This window comes from Fusarium oxysporum, chromosome VI (genome assembly GCF_013085055.1).
Source record: "Fusarium oxysporum Fo47 chromosome VI, complete sequence".
Taxonomy (NCBI): domain Eukaryota; kingdom Fungi; phylum Ascomycota; class Sordariomycetes; order Hypocreales; family Nectriaceae; genus Fusarium; species Fusarium oxysporum.
The window spans coordinates 510,762-526,670 of record NC_072845.1 but is presented as its reverse complement, the minus strand read 5'-3'; the positions used below and the strand labels follow the sequence as shown (position 1 = coordinate 526,670).

General features: G+C 46.5%; 7 protein-coding genes across 7 annotated transcripts; 2 read left to right on the top strand and 5 right to left on the bottom strand.

The window, feature by feature from the left end:
• Window positions 1-87: 87 nt before the first annotated feature.
• On the bottom strand, window positions 88-1,723 carry FOBCDRAFT_250999 (uncharacterized protein; the record flags this gene model as incomplete). The annotated part of the gene is made up of 6 exons (XM_059610933.1): window positions 88-366; window positions 408-527; window positions 567-845; window positions 893-1,236; window positions 1,315-1,531; window positions 1,679-1,723. 6 exons carry the CDS (start codon window positions 1,721-1,723, stop codon window positions 88-90), a joined length of 1,284 nt encoding a protein of 427 aa, XP_059465071.1.
• Window positions 1,724-3,261: 1,538 nt separating this feature from the next.
• Window positions 3,262-5,357, top strand: FOBCDRAFT_250998 (MFS transporter; the record flags this gene model as incomplete). Its single annotated transcript, XM_059610932.1, has 11 exons — window positions 3,262-3,452; window positions 3,508-3,617; window positions 3,676-3,710; window positions 3,760-4,004; window positions 4,067-4,099; window positions 4,155-4,241; window positions 4,296-4,705; window positions 4,771-4,882; window positions 4,978-5,111; window positions 5,175-5,247; window positions 5,300-5,357. 11 exons carry the CDS (start codon window positions 3,262-3,264, stop codon window positions 5,355-5,357), a joined length of 1,488 nt encoding a protein of 495 aa, XP_059465070.1.
• Window positions 5,358-6,116: 759 nt separating this feature from the next.
• Window positions 6,117-8,124, bottom strand: FOBCDRAFT_225005 (X-Pro dipeptidyl-peptidase protein). Its single transcript, XM_031187384.3, has 3 exons — window positions 7,878-8,124; window positions 6,332-7,822; window positions 6,117-6,262 (listed from the first exon to the last, which is right to left on the bottom strand). Exons 1-3 carry the CDS (start codon window positions 8,075-8,077, stop codon window positions 6,172-6,174), a joined length of 1,782 nt encoding a protein of 593 aa, XP_031038519.2. The 5' UTR covers window positions 8,078-8,124; the 3' UTR covers window positions 6,117-6,171.
• A 197-nt stretch (window positions 8,125-8,321) lies between these two features.
• FOBCDRAFT_225004 (fungal transcriptional regulatory protein) lies at window positions 8,322-11,191 on the bottom strand. Its single transcript, XM_059609680.1, has 8 exons — window positions 10,949-11,191; window positions 10,510-10,887; window positions 10,218-10,447; window positions 9,928-10,151; window positions 9,537-9,858; window positions 8,900-9,458; window positions 8,762-8,840; window positions 8,322-8,699 (listed from the first exon to the last, which is right to left on the bottom strand). Exons 1-8 carry the CDS (start codon window positions 11,042-11,044, stop codon window positions 8,374-8,376), a joined length of 2,214 nt encoding a protein of 737 aa, XP_059467323.1. The 5' UTR covers window positions 11,045-11,191; the 3' UTR covers window positions 8,322-8,373.
• An 875-nt stretch (window positions 11,192-12,066) lies between these two features.
• Window positions 12,067-13,074, bottom strand: FOBCDRAFT_202582 (uncharacterized protein; the record flags this gene model as incomplete). Its single annotated transcript, XM_031187390.2, has 1 exon — window positions 12,067-13,074. The coding sequence occupies one exon, from the start codon at window positions 13,072-13,074 to the stop codon at window positions 12,067-12,069; it is 1,008 nt and encodes a 335-aa protein (XP_031038525.2).
• Window positions 13,075-13,458: 384 nt separating this feature from the next.
• On the top strand, window positions 13,459-14,516 carry FOBCDRAFT_294164 (uncharacterized protein; the record flags this gene model as incomplete). The annotated part of the gene is made up of 2 exons (XM_031187391.2): window positions 13,459-13,612; window positions 13,663-14,516. The coding sequence occupies 2 exons, from the start codon at window positions 13,459-13,461 to the stop codon at window positions 14,514-14,516; spliced, it is 1,008 nt and encodes a 335-aa protein (XP_031038526.2).
• A 113-nt stretch (window positions 14,517-14,629) lies between these two features.
• FOBCDRAFT_184296 (uncharacterized protein) lies at window positions 14,630-15,603 on the bottom strand (the record flags this gene model as incomplete). Its single annotated transcript, XM_031187392.3, has 1 exon — window positions 14,630-15,603. Exon 1 carries the CDS (start codon window positions 15,542-15,544, stop codon window positions 14,630-14,632), a length of 915 nt encoding a protein of 304 aa, XP_031038527.2. The 5' UTR covers window positions 15,545-15,603.
• Between the last annotated feature and the right edge of the window lie 306 nt (window positions 15,604-15,909).

Sequence of the window (15,909 nt, the reverse complement as noted above, 5' to 3'; positions counted from 1 at the left end):
TTTAATCAGAGGTTGATGCTTAGATTTAGAATACAAGCAATCAATATATACAAAACAAATAGTAACTGTCCAGTAATGTCGCCTCCCCTACTCGATGTTGGTGGCACTGATATAATCGCACTCAACAGTGGTGAAAGGATCACCGCATCCAACCTCCCGATCCTTATCAATGTATACAGCAGGAAGATCAAAGTAACAAGTCGGAATCTTGCCACCAACCAAGCTTCCCAAGTCAACATTGCCATTGGGATTAAGCACACAGTCCAGAATAGCGCGGTAGTAAACCTCTTTGTTCCCAAGACCATAGCTGGCCATCTTGTCATAAACCTCACCCGAAACCTCAGCCCAGTCTCCAACACGGTTAGGCTTAGGATCGTGACGCATGATATAGAAACAGTACTCTTCACCATCTCAAGAGCCATCCAATGATGACAAGTAGCGTAACCGCAGTCCTCGCGGCCTGTACGGCGCTTATCAGCAACGAGGTAGAACTTCGCAGCCTTCATGACGTTGTTGGCAACCTTGGGCTGGATGTTGCTGTAGACAGAATTGAGCGCCATCTACACAGTTTCGACGTTGTCATTGAGAAGGAAGAAACTGCCGTTGAAGAAGTTTGCGACGGGCTTCTTGTAAGGATCCGGGTTGGGCGTCTTGAGTGCATTGTACTGGTCCTCAGTACCACCGCCCATGACGATGCGCATGGTCTCGTCGAGTCGGTCAACAGCTGCCTCGAACAGATCGGCCAAGCCAGCTGAGATGGTACCTCGGTCGATCTCCTCTTGTTTGAGGTTTCCAAAGCTGGAGAAGATTCCGCCAAGGATGTTAAAGCCGACAGCGAACCCAACCTGCTGAGATTAGCTACGTGTAATTGCAGGGGGGATGGATTATGTACGTTTGTAGAGAGTCCACTCAGAGCAGCGCCCATCGTGCGGGCGGAAGCTAACCACTTGACCATATCACCAGTGTCATCCTCATTGCCGCCAAAGTCTGTCACGATCTGACCGATCCTGAGACCGCTGATGATGGTCTTCTCGGTGATCTTGGTCTTGAGCCCCTTGAACTTGGAGTGCATGCCCTTAGCAGCCTGGAATATCCAGTACGAGGTCTTGCTAAGGCTGTCGTCGGTACTGTATTTCTCATACTGTTCAGTGCATTCTATGTTGTTCATGGGGCTGCAATCGTTGTCGAGAACACTGCATCCCGCGGCGCCAGACTTTCCATCTGTACCGCCAAAGACTCGATCCTCGAGGTTGATGAGCCAGTTGTTTTAGTGTTCTGCTTGGTCAGTTATTGCATCGCGGAATGGCGGAGAACCATACCCCGGTTGTTCACGGAGGAAGAAACCTAGTTGATTGCCGGCTTTGGTTTCCATCCAGAGCCTGTCGGCTTCCTCTGGTGTGCTGAGGACCCAGCCTTTGCAGAGGGTGTCTTTGTTCTCCCAGACGTCGGGGACCTTGTTGTCCTGTCTTTTGGTGAGAGGTGAGGCGTGGACGGCGGCAGCGACATCATCACGTGTCCAAAAATCACGACGCTTCCATTTGCCCAGTCTACAGTTTTGAAGGACCCTACCAAACAACGAGAGTTGGCAATGCTGTGTATAGCAAAAAGTCAGCTCTGCGTGCATATTGAAGAAATTCTCAAAGCAGAATATGAAGTCCGCATGCAGAGATCTCCACACTTGGCCAATGCTCCCAATAGGATGCTCCTTTACCCCAAGACCCATAGGGAAATTGAAACCGTTGAAAGGCTCGACAGGCAGCTAAGATTCTGGGAAGATTCTCTCCCAGATATTTGTACATACCGGAGCCCAGTCGAGTTACCAGATCCAAGGGATCAAAGGGTGTACGTTGTTCTTCATCAGATCATTCTCAACCTGGTTCACCAGGCGGCCATCTCGACACTGCACCGTCCAAACGCAAAAGCTACGATCAGGGGTAATCCCGCTGCGGCTTCTTCTAGCCAACTCTCCAGTCTTAAAGTGATACACGCCACCCACAGCATCGCCCACATGGCTGCTGACCTGGGCCGACTCCGCCTGGACGGTTACCTTCCTAGTGCTGCCGTGACAGCCCTGATACCTGCTATTCTGACGCTTATTACTAAATGGAAGGAGAGCAACAGCGACCAGGCCCGGCAAGAATTAATGCGCAACATTGTGGACTGCAGATTGGCGCTGGAAAAACTCCGCCAGGTGTATAGTGGTGGCGAGTATGGGGCGCATATGATCCGGGTGGCGTTGGGCTACGAATCAACAGTGATGCAGAATGACAAAGGCTAGAATCTGAAGTCTGGATGGAAGGGTCCTGGTTGGGGTCCGTGTAGGAGGTGACGATGGGAAGGGAACACAGATTGTTTCGTGGGCGGTATCTTGTGCGCCGCTGGTCGTTAATAATTCCGGAGGACAATTCTAAGATATTAATAGAATTCACGGAATTATGGTATTTTTGCATTGAGACCTCCCTATCTTAAGAAATTATGGCAAAGCTTGGGAGGCGTTACTCCATAAGAAAGCGACCGATTGTGCAGTCTGCCTATTATAGCTTTCTAACGAGAACACTCTTGGATACGATGAGATGATGCCTTATACGTATATACGCACACAGCTTGCAAAACTTGAGCGGTTGGTGATAGTAGACACTGTCGAATATGTGTTGGCTAGGTGCTGTATCAGAGATGCTCAATCGTTCTGATTGAAAATAGGTGAAATCAGATGGGATATTTGAAAGCAAGTTTGTGTGCCTTAGCTGGTGCTTCGAGTATTGTACATATCGCTCTGTCCACATCAATGGAGATCCTGTCCAAACGCCCACATAGCTTATGAAAATAAACTCGGTTAGTTTATCTCCATCGGCCCGGATCAAGCAATAATTATGAAGTGCAGGCCGGATATGAAATAGAACCCAAGCCCGATTTCCATAGTATTTCTCAATGCCGATGCCGAAAGATCCCGAATCGGCGCACTTGGGCCAAATTCGCATTAATTAGCTGGAGTTTACCAAGCCGAATCTGAAACGCTAACCGGGCCGAATCTTGTTTTGTCTTATTCCCGTAATTCATTCCCTAGCAAAGTGAGATCAAAAATCGGGACCAGCAGGGCGCTTTTCTTTATTAACTGCCAACATTATAGAGATGAGAGCTCCTAGACAAGTACTTTATGTATTGCGAGTTTAGGATAATTCAGAACAGGTACAGCAATTTCCTTGTCCTCAACCTTGTTCTTTACTGTCTTAGTTCATGAAGGGTCAACACGCTTTCTTTTCAATGTTAGCCCAAACACCTACCTCTGAGGGCGTTTCTCACGCAGAAGGCGCCCAAACAACTGGCGCACTTGACGGCAGTTCGTTTGCGACAACGATCGAATGTACCGACGGAGACCCTGATCATCCGTATAATATGAGTTCTGGGAGAAAATGGATAATAGTCATTGTAATCTCATTCAGCGCCCTTTGCGTGTAAGTGAACACCTTTACCAAAGATCAATAGCTGATCTCTATGCGGGTGAGATAGTACTTGTGCTTCGTCTATCTACTCAACAACCTATAGCCAAATCATGATCGATTTCCATATTTCTCACGAGGTAGCAACGCTTGGCCTTTCACTTTATATCTGGGGAATGGGTAGGATAAGCACTTCAGGTATTGGAATTAGCCCATGACTTACTCTCGCATTTTATAGGCGTTGGTCCATTGGTATTAGGCCCACTGTCCGAGGTAAGACATGCAGAATTCTCTCACTTGCAACCGCTGATTCTCCGGATAGCTGTATGGTAGGCGAGTCGTTTATCTTTGGTCACTTCTTTTCTTTTTTATCTGGATCTTCCCATGCGCCTTCGCAAACAACATTCACACGCTCCTCATTGGTCGCTTCCTTAGCGGATTGTCGGGAAGCGCGTTTCTCAGTGTTGCTGGGGGCACAGTTGGAGACATTTTCCCTCGAAATCAGCTAGCACTTCCAATGATGGTATATACTGCCAGTCCGTTTATTGGGCCTGAGATAGGACCTCTGTAAGTGCAAAGGAGTTCAGATATTTAATGACAGATGGTGGACGCTTACAAATCCGTAAAAGATTAGGCGGGTTTATTAACCAATACACTAACTGGTATGTATCCGAATAACAAGATTAAAGAAAAAGAAACGAAGCTGAGTCTAAACAGGCGCTGGACATTCTATATACTGCTCTGCTGGGCGGCTGCTATGTTGCTTCTGGTATTCTTGTTGGTGCCAGAAACATACCAATCGGTGTAAGTCTGGGGAATCCCCGTAATATATCTAGATGAAACTGACATGATTGATAGTCTTGTAAAACTCAGGGCGCAAGGAATACGAGAAGAGACCCGGACTTCGGAAGCATGGGAACCAAATGAAAAGAAGACCTCTTCACTCTGGATTATGATACTACGGTCCACCTACAGGCCTATCATGCTCCTGACTCTGGAGCCCATGTGTCTGAGCCTATGCATATACTCTGCGCTTTTACTTGGAATCATCTACCTCTTCTTCGGTGCATTCCAATTAGTTTTCGAGTCTGTGTATGGGTTCCAGTTATGGCAGCGTGGAGTTTCATTCACGGGGCTCTTAGTTGGAATGATCTTCGCTATACTCTCAGACCCTTTTTGGAGATTGCATTACCGTCGTTTAGAAGAACGGGCGTTAGATCTAACCAGTCCAGACTCAGATTTCATGCCGGAGTGGAGACTACCCCCAGGTATTTGTCCCCCCTCTTGCCTTCATGTGACTTTCCAGACATTAAATATCCAAAATCGCTTATAGTTATAGTCGGGGCTCCATTGGTCACTGTCGGACTCTTCATGTTTGCTTGGACATCATATCCCAGCATCCATTGGGTTGTACCGATAATTGGAAGCGCTTTATTCGGTGCAGGGTGAGTGTTCCATAAGGAGAAAAATGATTTCAAGTCACCCGTACTATTGGCCAGGCTTTTGGATGTATAGATGTTGACGAATCTCTCCTATCTAGGACTATTCTCGCCTTTTCGGGAATATTCACATTTCTTGTGGATGCCTATCCCAAATACGCGGCAAGTGCTTTGGCCGCAAACAGCTTTGCCCGATCGACCTTCGGAGGTGTGTTTCCATTATTTGGTGTGCAAAGTAAGTTTGAGGTCCATAAAAATGCCCTTATTTCACAAGTATCTAATTGCGTCTGCGCACAAGTGTACAATAGATTGGGTATACAGTGGGCTACATGCCTGCTCGGTTTCTTGACATTGGCCATGCTGCCCTTTCCGTAAGCAAGTCACTTTCGAATTGTGGCCAAACGTGAAGCTGATTAAACCCAGGTATATATTTTATAGATATGGGGCACAGATCCGAAAGCGAAGCCGCTTCTCGAAATGAAAGAACTTGTCACATAGAATGATCAATCATGGCATTATAGACTATATCAGTAGAACCCGGCTTTTCCTGTCACTTGTTAATTTAGTACCTCGCATTGCATACCTTGAAAAATGAGAGTATGATACATAGAGTGGTCTCCCTTTTTTGATAGCCACCAACGACTAGCTAATTCCTCCAACCCTCCTACTCTTTAAATTTCGAAACATATCATTGTGACCGAAACCATGGCTGTAGTCCCATGATTGATGTAGATCACGGTTCGAATTGCGTAGTAATTAATTACAGCACTTATCGTATCGAATTGAAAGAGAAGAATTCAACCGGGTAAAAGACTGTTCGTCATGATGAATTCTATTCGTGGTCGGCTTTAAAGAGCCCTTTGTTTACTGGCGAAGTGGTTGTATGTTGCGGTGCTACCATTCTAGGAGTGAGCTGCAATATGCGCCAGCAGGCTACCTGGCATTTAGCTACCTGTCTTGATGCTGTTTGCCGTCTTTTGTCCTTTATGCTGGGAGCTATGTATGATGATTTCATAAATTGGGCTTAAGGAATGTATTAATGGAGGCTGCTTTGCTCTTATACCTGGTGGTTCCCTGTGTCTGTCCCCTGTCTTTCTTGGTCGCCTGATCAGTTACCTCACGGCTCTGTGGCCGAAAGCCGAACGCTCACTGGATGGAACTAGCCCGGGTAGGTACACTCAGCCCTCATCTTTTACTCTCTTGCAGTCACTTTTATTGTTTCCAGATAGGGAGACTATCGTTGATATTTATAGAGCCAGATAAATCTTCCATTTTCTCATCTAATCTACAGTAAACTAGTTTGCAGGGATAACCGGCAACTCGACATAGTTGACATAATGATTGCCGAAGTGAACATGATTTTGCCCTTTGAAGACATATTCCGACCTTTAAGTAAGTTAGTAAATACAAGGAAAATAGGCTTGCAACGTGACCAGAAGGAACTTGGAATCATACCTGTCAATAGGGTCGTCGTGGCACCAAAGTCCAGCGCCCTGAGTGTCTCCAGAGCTCACCTCCAAAACCAATCGACACCCAGGTTCAATGACCACATTCGTCGGCCAAATCTCCACGTCAACAGGATAAACATCGTTAGGAATAACGGGCTGAACATCGGTAGAGCAAAACTCTCGGTATGGCAACCAGGAGCGGTGATGGGGATGCTGTGTGTTGACTTTCCGAAGGGAAACTCGTAGCCAGCCCTTGGTCAATGGAACAGGCTCCCCAAGAGAGCCAGTGTAAAGGATCTCGTCCCCTGAAGGTGACAGGAGGCGCAAGGAGAGGAACAAATCCAAATCAGAGGGTGAATTTCCCCAACAATCTCTGCTACAAGAGACATTCAGATGGGCCACAATATGACCAGTGATTTCGGTCTCTGACTCAAAGGGTGCCGACGTAAATGTCAAGATGTCTGTTGGTTCGCCTTTGCCGAGAGCGTTGTAAGTTTTCTTACTCGGAGGCTGTGCTTTCGGCTGGTCCTGTTGAAGCGTACTTTCTGGCGTGAGATGGAATCGAGTGTATTGAGTCCGAGCAATTGGCCATTCGTTCTCCTTTCGACGAAGAAACCTTTTCTCAGCCAGAGGATCGTTATATCCAACATTCCCCTTGCGAAGAACAAGGTCAACAGGCGATATAGCCCCCTTCTTGGTCCAGCCTTCGCGATCATCGCCTTTAAGCCAAGCATCAAGAAAGCTCTTTTGAACTTGGACTTCTTCGGGATAATAAAATGGCAAATCGTGGCGGCCCACGATGAATCGAAGATATTTGAACTTGGAGCCTGCCCAAAGGTACCCAAGCACGTTTCCTCGTAAATGTAGCGAGTTCCCACCCAGATTAGCGACGCTCAATAACGGGACCGTGACATCCTCAATATTGAAATTAACGCATGCTAAGTCTTTGTCATCTCGGAATCGCCGCTCGTGGTACACAGCCTTGTGTCGATTGGCATCCAGCTCCTCTGGGCTTAGATCACCTTCGACCGTGTCCGGACCCCAGTTGCGCGCTTTTCGTCCGGGTAATCCATACTGGTTCGTGGCAACCTGACGGGAATACCAAAAAGAAAGGAATTTGTTTGAAAGAATACCGCCATGTCGCAGCGATTCCCTGTACAAATCCGAGAATCCCTCCCATGGCACGATAGCTGCAAGACCTTTAGGTCGTAGGCTCGCCACATGCCACTGCGCAGCAGCGTAGTAACTAACACCGAGCAGGCCTACCTTGCCTGAAGACCAGTCTTGCTCGGCAGCCCACTCAATCAGGTCACGGAAGCCGTCAATGGAATCTGCGGATGTGACATTCAATACACCGGGAGACTGACCAATGCCGATCTCGTCGGCCCGGATGACGATGTAGCCGTGACTGGTCCAAAATTGAGGTGTCGGAGTTTCCCATGCAGAGTGGCCTGTTTGATGGGTCGGGTGTATTTCAGAAAAGCTCTTTGGGTGGAAACTGTTTCGGTTAGAATTAGTGGTGCTCGATACTTGGAGCAGGTCTGGTCACGTACTCTTTGTAAGAGACATCTTTGCCGTATGGCCCGTAAGTGATAATTACAGGGAATCTCATATCCCCTGCAGCTACTTTGGGCTTGTAAATGTTGCAGCGAATTACGCCACCATTGCCCAAGGGCACCGATACATTTTGTTCGAAAATATAAGGATAGGACTCTGAGTCCACGGTTTGAATATCGCGATATTGGGCTGCCATGTTAATCGTGAGCTTGAGCGTGCTTGATATTGATAGATGAACCTCCCAAAAGGTTGCCACGCTATATTAAATAGCAAGCAAAATGGTGAGGGGGTTGTGGTTGGTATGCCGAACCTGGTTTCGGGCCGAATTTTATCTTCCCCGAATGGCCCGAATGACCCGCATCCCACCCAATCTTGGTGGCGCTCGTCGCCAATGAATTGGATTATTGAGGTCACCAATTTAAATTAATAGACGTCTGGCGTAGTACAGATGATCTAGATGTTGCATAAGATAATAGCTGAGGCACTTGATAACTAGCTAAAGGTCTTCCAGCCTTGTCTAAAAAGATCAGACGCATCAAGTCCCTCAAATCCCTCAACTCCAACTCCCGCGAAGGACACGTCGTACCATTCAAAGTCCAGAACTTCATCCATCTGGCTTGTTGAAAAGTCGCCCGGCAAGGCATCTAATTCATTGCTTTCATGGCTTATATTCGAGGGCCTTGTGTTTTCGGCATAGTCATTCGCGTTGGTATCCGGTATTGGTGAGTGGACATGCCCGTTGGCCAAATCCATTGTTGTATTTAATATTTCTATTGGCGATGACTGGTGGTTATCATTTGGATACCGCAGTAGTTCATCTAAGTGGCAGTTAGTTTAGGGATTGTGATTAATCACACAAATGAAGTTGTGGGCATTTTACGGTTGCCTGAGTCGATCAGCCTGGGTGGCTTGCTGAGTGCCGAATGAGCCGCCTCCAAAGCAGATCGCAGTACCTCAGCCTAGACGCAGTTTATCAGATCACTCCACAACGGAGGTCGACAGGGAGGTAAAGACTCACAGGATACTTCAAAGCTTCCCAGTAAGCTTTAATGGTATCTAACAAGCGTAAGATAGCTTGTACAGTGACGAGTCGACTGTCCTTTGTGCTGGTGTTGAAGGGCAGCTCGATGACTGGTTGGGTGTGACAGCAAAGCTCTGTGGACAGGAATATAATACCTACTACAAAGGCTCCGTAGCCAACAAGGGGAGGCATGCGCGAAACATCTTGTTGATCATACAGGTAGGGATCCAGCAGGCACTTAAACTGGTCTGCATGATAAATCACAGTCTGTGCAGCGCGTCTCCGAGTTTCAGGGTCGATTTTCTCGTCAGCTGGAATACCGGAGAATAAGGGAACAATCATAGAGTGTAAGGTGATCTGACTTTGGTGGTACACCGAATCATGCAAGAAAAGCATCATTTGGTTTTCGGTCGTCTGATCGACTTGATTGGCAGAAGTTCTCATCTCGGCAGCCTCATCGAATAGCGACGTTGCTAGCTGCGATAATTGACGTAACGAGTTGAGACCATCATGAGCTCTATTAGCATAGGCCTTGCAATGCAACTGCACTTTCGCCCTAGAAAACATAAGATCTCGATTCAGCGACGTTCTGTTATTGCACAGTGGAATTTAAACAGTGAAAAAATGGTCTCACCAAATACCAATGATCTTGATCAGTAACCCTGGAGTTGTAGGAGGGTACAAGTTTTCGGATGAATTTCGCACAGGAAGCGAGTTCCAATCTTTGTCCATCATCTGATTGAACGATCCAGAGACTAAACATGGCAGTGGTAGCATAGCAGCCTCTTTCCAAGCTGATTCAATGTATGGCTCTGGTTGCATGACAATGCATGTGGATATCCAGCAAGCCCAGAAGCATCGGCGACCAAGCTCGGCCTCAATTGAAGTACAAGAATCATTCTCATCCGCAGGTCTTCTGTCATATCCAAGTATTTTGCATGACCGGTATGCAAGAGCTAGTGGCTTGTTAACCTGGGTCTCAACCAGTAAATCGTGACATCACTCTTCATAGAATATCAACTTACCAAGGCATAGGTTTCCAGGGTGGGGCTGACCTATTCCAAACCAAAACAGCTGTATACATTCCAAGGCTTGTACTGCCATGAGAGACGGGGAGTGCATAGTTAACGACATGACTTCTTCCAAGGCAGATTTTGCCCATGAGAGCCCACATGAGCGATATATGCGGAGAATTTTCAGCTCCGTATTGGTGTCTTGTTCATTCTCATCATCTATGGGATGAAGGAATCTTGATCAGTTCATCAGCCGAGATATTAGAGCAGAGCTATTGCTGGTTGCAACAGATTAGACATACAGAGTTGCCAACGCGAAGAGTGCTTTAAGAAGAGCGCCGTGTATTTTTCCTTCGAGGTATTGCTGGAAGAGGAGGGGTTTATAAAATAACACGGGTGCATTGTAAACGCGCGTAAAGTATACTTCTAATAGAGAAAGCCCAAGAGCAGTCGGGGGCAAGGGGTCCTGCGCTGAATCGGCGGCTGAATCTATCGCCACTATTCCCATTCCACACAGCTGAGTTGCATATGACTAATATTTCAGAGTCAGTAAAAGAATATTAAGGAAGAGGAACTTGCTGTTGCCGCGCTTACATCATATGGGGTAAAGAGCTCCGTGGATAAGTCAGGAGCCTCTTTGTCTATCTCCGTCTGACTTGGAGTACCTATGCTTCTTCTAGAATGGCAAGAAGGACCTGGTGGATTCGCAGTAGTAGTCTGAAGAACGTGCTGTGAGCTGGGAGTTTGTTCCACGGTGGGTGATAGCTCTTGTGGTGCCGGGTTGTTGCGAGTTTGTTGAATGGCGATGCGCCCAGGTTGGGAACCATCTTGACAGCGTTCGGCCGTCTGCGGTAGTAACCTCTGTCTTCGTTTGCCTCGTGGGCCCCTCCGATTAGGAGGATCGGGATACACACAGGTCGCGTTGAGTCGATCGCAACGAGTGCAGATAGGATGCTCACGGCCACATTTGAGCTGGAGAGACGTATTTTTTAGTCGGTGGGTTCAGTCAGGAATCAGTTGCAGAAACGGTTACCTTCTGATCGCGACATCTCAAGCACGCGGTGATTGATAAGCGCGGGAGATTGGTAGAAGTTCTCCTGCCGCTTTCTTGAAGGTGAGTGGTCTGCATGATGTCTTTCAAGATTCGGTCCGCTCGGAAACGCGATATCAGCAATGTTTATGTCCCAGATTTTCTGTTGCTTGTTAATGTATTCCAAAAATACCCATTCCTGGATTACCGTCTTGTTAAGGGAAGCGTTTACTATAAGAATGTTATGAAATTGGGAAGTTTTAATTTAGTTTAACGAGGTATATTATGCGACTTTGCTTGGGCTAGCGGGGCCCGGCACGGATTAGTATTAATCCGCAATATAGTACCTTGTCGGCGAGTTATACCTACATAACCGGTGGTGCATTTAGGGTTATGTATTTCTTTATATAACTAGTTATATAAATTAGGCTAAAGATTTAACTTTAAATTAAATATATAATTACTATTTACTACTAATATTATTTTTAATTAAAATAGCTATTTAAAAGTATTTTTTAGTTTTATAATATTAATATTATAAATTATAAATATAATATAAAATCTTAAAGTAAAAAGCTAATTAAAAAAGTTTTATAAATAAAATAAGAACTTATAAGTAATTAAATTACTAAAATATTAATTATTTAAAGTTATTTTTTTTAAAAAAAAAGAAATTATATTTCTTAAAAGAAAAAGCATAAAATCCTATCTTAAGAAGTTAATAACTTAGATAATAATAGCTTTAAAGTAATTAAATCTTATTACTTTAAGAAGATATATTAAATTATAAGGCATTAATTAATAAGGCATTTTAATTAAAAGAGCTACTTTTCCTAAAATAAATAAGTTATATAATATTTTACTCCTCTTTTAGAGATTAGCTAGAGGGTATTAGAGATAGCTTAATTAATTAATTAATAGTTGGTTTAACAGCCCCCCCGGCTCGAGCCAACGGGTAATTTATTCAATTGGTTAATCGAAGGGAACTTTTTCAGCTCTTGCATTCTAGCCTATGATATAGATGCTATGGAAATACGATCGAATCCTTTGTAATGCTTCCCTCTTCACAGTCTAGCAATTTCGCCCCCAACAATTTTTATCGCCAGCGTTTCCCTGCGCAATTACTTCGCGGCCGGAGGCTCGGGCATTCTATATTCAAATGACAGCAAGGTCTTTGGGTCCTGCTTGCGAAGGTATTCCTCGAAACTATCTGTCTTGACAGGCTTACTCAACTGCTCTGGTGTGATAGCCCCTTCGACGCCCTCCACATATCCATGCTCATCGAGGTAGGCTGCTCCGTCAAGGACCTCGTAAGGCAGACCAGTCTTCTTGTGCATCTCTTCCTCGGTCATTGACTGGAAGACAGCCTTCTGTCCTGTGACTCTGCTCCAGGTGTCCATAGCCTCAAGGATGTTCAAGTCGCTGTCGTAGGCGAGAAGCTTTGTTCCAGCGGGTTCATCCTCAACGAGGGCTCGGACGAACGATCCAGCTGAGCCCTCGATGTCGATGACAGGGAGCCTGAGGTTCTTGGATGCAGGGACTGCGAGGATATACTCGCCAGTCTCGGCATCCTTCTTGGGGTACAAGAAAGCGTTCGTAGCATAGGCAGCCATGTATACATAAGATGTCTTCTTAGCCAGTTCAGGCACCTCATTCTCAATGTACTTGACAGCCGCAGCTTTGGTCTCCCAATGATGACAGTGAGAGTACTTTCCCTTGGAAACATCCTTCATAGGGCCAAGAGCGGAGTAGATGTACTTCTCAAGTGTAGATGTCTTGGAAGCAGCATAAGCAGCGTTCTTGACATGCCGCTCCTCGGTATCATAACCGATTTTTTGAGCCGTAGCTTGGTCTTTTCCTTGACTGAGAGCAGTCATGTAAGGAGCCCAGAAGTCAGTGTTGACAAAGATAGCGTGAGCACCATCGAAAGCTTTGACGAGGGACTCTGGGTTGTTCATGTCTGCTTCGACGACCTCGGCACCGAGGTTTTGGAGAGCTTGGGCTTTGGCGGAGGTTGAGCTGCGGGTGAGGGCTTTGACATGCCAGTTGGGTAGGGAGATGAATGCTCTCACGACTGAGCCTCCTTGGGTGCCTGTGGCGCCGACGACTGCGATGGTCTTGGTAGACATGACAAGAGTGTATGGTGAATAAGATGGTGTTGAGTTGGTCAATGATGAAGTGATGGAGATGGCTGTGAGGTGCATTCTACTGGGATATTTATAATAAGATGCGTTGCGGCGTTAATTTTGACTTCTGTATTTCCTCCTTCCGTATTAATTATTGCCTCTGTATTGACTCTACCCTCAATTGCTGGATGGAGCCAGAGACCGTAAGCCGCTGTCGCTTACTGGCGTAGCAGCTTTTGATTGGCTCAAAAACCGTAAGCCAATTCGCCCCCACGGACTTCGGACTTAGCATGATATCACTTCCGCCAAACAACCAATATTTCGAATCTGACATGCTCCAATGAGAGAATTAAACCGAACCGCGTCCAGTCAATCCATCTTCAAGTCATGCGCGATACAGTGAAAGACGGTTCGGCCAATAGGGATGACGCAGTCTCTCGAAAGCGGACGAGTAGCAAGGATGATGGCGCTCCACCAGCGAAGCGTCGCGTTCTAACTACGGCGCGGAGAGAGCAGAATCGCCAGGCGCAGAAAGCATATAGTATGTCACGCCCCATTTGTCTCATAGGAATTACTAACAAGACCTTGCAGGAGAGCGACAAAAACAAGAGAGGATACGACTGAAGCAAGAGAAGGCTCAAGCGCAAGCTAGTTGCGGACAGCGCCTGAGACCTCTTCTAAAACGAGAAGAACTCCCATCGAGAGACTCTTCCGGGCAGCAGAGGTCAATGAGGGAGATAAATTTATGCGATGAGGGCTTTCTGGAGACTGTCGACACTTCTGTCAGCACGCCATCATCTCAGAACAACTCTGTCAAAAAGCTTGAGCCGAACTTTCCAGACCTTTACATGAACATGCTTCAATTCTCACCAGCAGCCATCTTCACATCATGCCTCACCAATGCAGTCTCACTCGGTCTAGACCCTTCCGTCATCGCAAACTGCGGCGTAGAACACATCTCACCATTCTATCAACCCAACCTCTCAATTACCCTTGATCACGCAACCCTCATACAAGCAGGCTCAAATATCCTCTCAACATTTAACAACACCAGTATCCCCGTTCACCTCCGCCCAACAATGGCGCAAATCCTCATCCCGCACCACACAAGCCTTGATCTAATCCCTCTTCCCTTTCTCCGCGAGCGAGCAATCATGCTATCAGCAGCAATGCCCCATGTCTTTAACAACTGGGAACTTAAGCTAGATATATACGAGCGAGGAGGTTTGACGATATGGCGACTGAAGCATGAGAAGGGTGAGAGTGTGAGGGATACCTATCCGCCCTGGGATATGAAAAGCTGGGAAGCTTCACCGTGGTTCTTGAAGAAGTGGTGTATGCTTATGGGGAGGGAGTATGATAAAATGCATAATCAGAGCATTGGATGGCAGGTTGTCAGGGACATGATAAGTTCGAGGGATATACAGCGATTGACAACTAGTTAATCTTAGAACGTTTGTCTCCAAGCATATAAGACTGTGTATTGTTTATTACAGATTGTGAAATATGTAGTAAAGAAATGAATGCTATAAATAAAACACAGCATAGAAAATATTTATTACAGAACTGTGGCCAACTCACTCTCAGTCCATTCCCAGAGCTTCTCCGCCAACCTGTCATCTCTACCCTCCTCCGTTGCCAGGCCATGTTTCCCAACCGGCTCATAGTACTCTCCACTGACCACACCCTTCGAAACCGACGCCCAAAGCTGATTCCTAACGCCCTTTGCAACAGGCGTGATCAACATACATCTCACCACTGCATACAAGTACCAAACCATACCCGTTGCCTTCACTAACAACTCCGTGTTCACCAGACCAGGATCGATAGCAGACACTGTGAAATGCGGAAACTTCTTGGCCAGCTGGCGCGCCCAGAGGATGTTCGCAAGCTTGCTCTGGTAGTAGCACTGATAAAGACCAACTGACTCGCCGTCAGTCTTGAGGGTATCATAGTTGATGCCGCCTTTGTTCAGATAGACGTGTCCATGGGATGCAAGACAAACAACTCTCACGTCTGAACTGGGTATACGCGTTGTCTTGTTGAGCAACGGGATAAGTAGTTTCGTGATGAGCGCATGACCCATGTGATTCGTGCCAAACTGGATCTCATAACCGTCTGCAGTACGACCAAGAGGGACAAACATGATGCCTGCGTTGAGCATTAAGATGTCGAGCCTTTCACATTCTGAGAGCACGATCCGCGCTGCTTCTTTGACAGAGGCAAACGAGCCAAGATCAAGATGGAGGAGTCTGATTGAAGCGGATGGGACATGGTGCTTGATATATTGGGCTGCGAGCTGTGATTTTTGCAGGTCTCGACCGCAGAGATAAATGCGCTGGGGATTGTGGTGTGCGAATTGGAGGACGGATTCTTTGCCTAGACCGGCGGTGGCACCTGTGACGAGAATGACCTTTCCTTCTAGAGAGGGCATGTATTTTGGGTTGAAGTCTTGTTCTTTAGTCCAGAACATTGTGTTAGGAATAGTAGGCAAGCAGGGGAGCGATGGGAAGAATGAAAGCGACGGACGACTTGGACTGAAGGTAGTTGCTAATCAAGCTCAAGCATAGATACAGCAGAGGATGCTGTACCTATTTATAAAGACCTCGCCATATTACAGATCCATATTAACACGCATTTCTAGCCTTAATATGTAGAAGAAGCCACCAAGAGGCCAGGAAAGCAAAGTTTACTCCCGTATTGGAAAAAGGTACGGTCTTGGCGCGGCAGTCGATCTATTAATGCTTGTTAGGAACAGACTGAACTGAATTGCCGACTGCCAGTCTGACGCTAAAGGAGACTAAGCCACATTTGCTACTGAACAGGCCCAATCACGAT

Excerpts from the sequence above, each read along its gene's own strand:
- FOBCDRAFT_225004 (XM_059609680.1), bottom strand. The coding sequence starts at position 11,044 with ATGCAGACCACTCACCTTCAAGAAAGCGGCAGGAGAACTTCTACCAAT. Across the intron at positions 10,152-10,217 it reads CTCTTCGCGTTGGCAACTCT|ATTCCTTCATCCCATAGATG; the intron begins GTATGTCTAATC and ends GAACTGATCAAG. Across the intron at positions 9,859-9,927 it reads CCCTGGAAACCTATGCCTTG|CTCTTGCATACCGGTCATGC; the intron begins GTAAGTTGATAT and ends ACAAGCCACTAG.
- FOBCDRAFT_225005 (XM_031187384.3), bottom strand. The coding sequence starts at position 8,077 with ATGGCAGCCCAATATCGCGATATTCAAACCGTGGACTCAGAGTCCTAT. Across the intron at positions 7,823-7,877 it reads AAAGATGTCTCTTACAAAGA|TTTCCACCCAAAGAGCTTTT; the intron begins GTACGTGACCAG and ends TAACCGAAACAG. Across the intron at positions 6,263-6,331 it reads CACGACGACCCTATTGACAG|GTCGGAATATGTCTTCAAAG; the intron begins GTATGATTCCAA and ends ACTTACTTAAAG.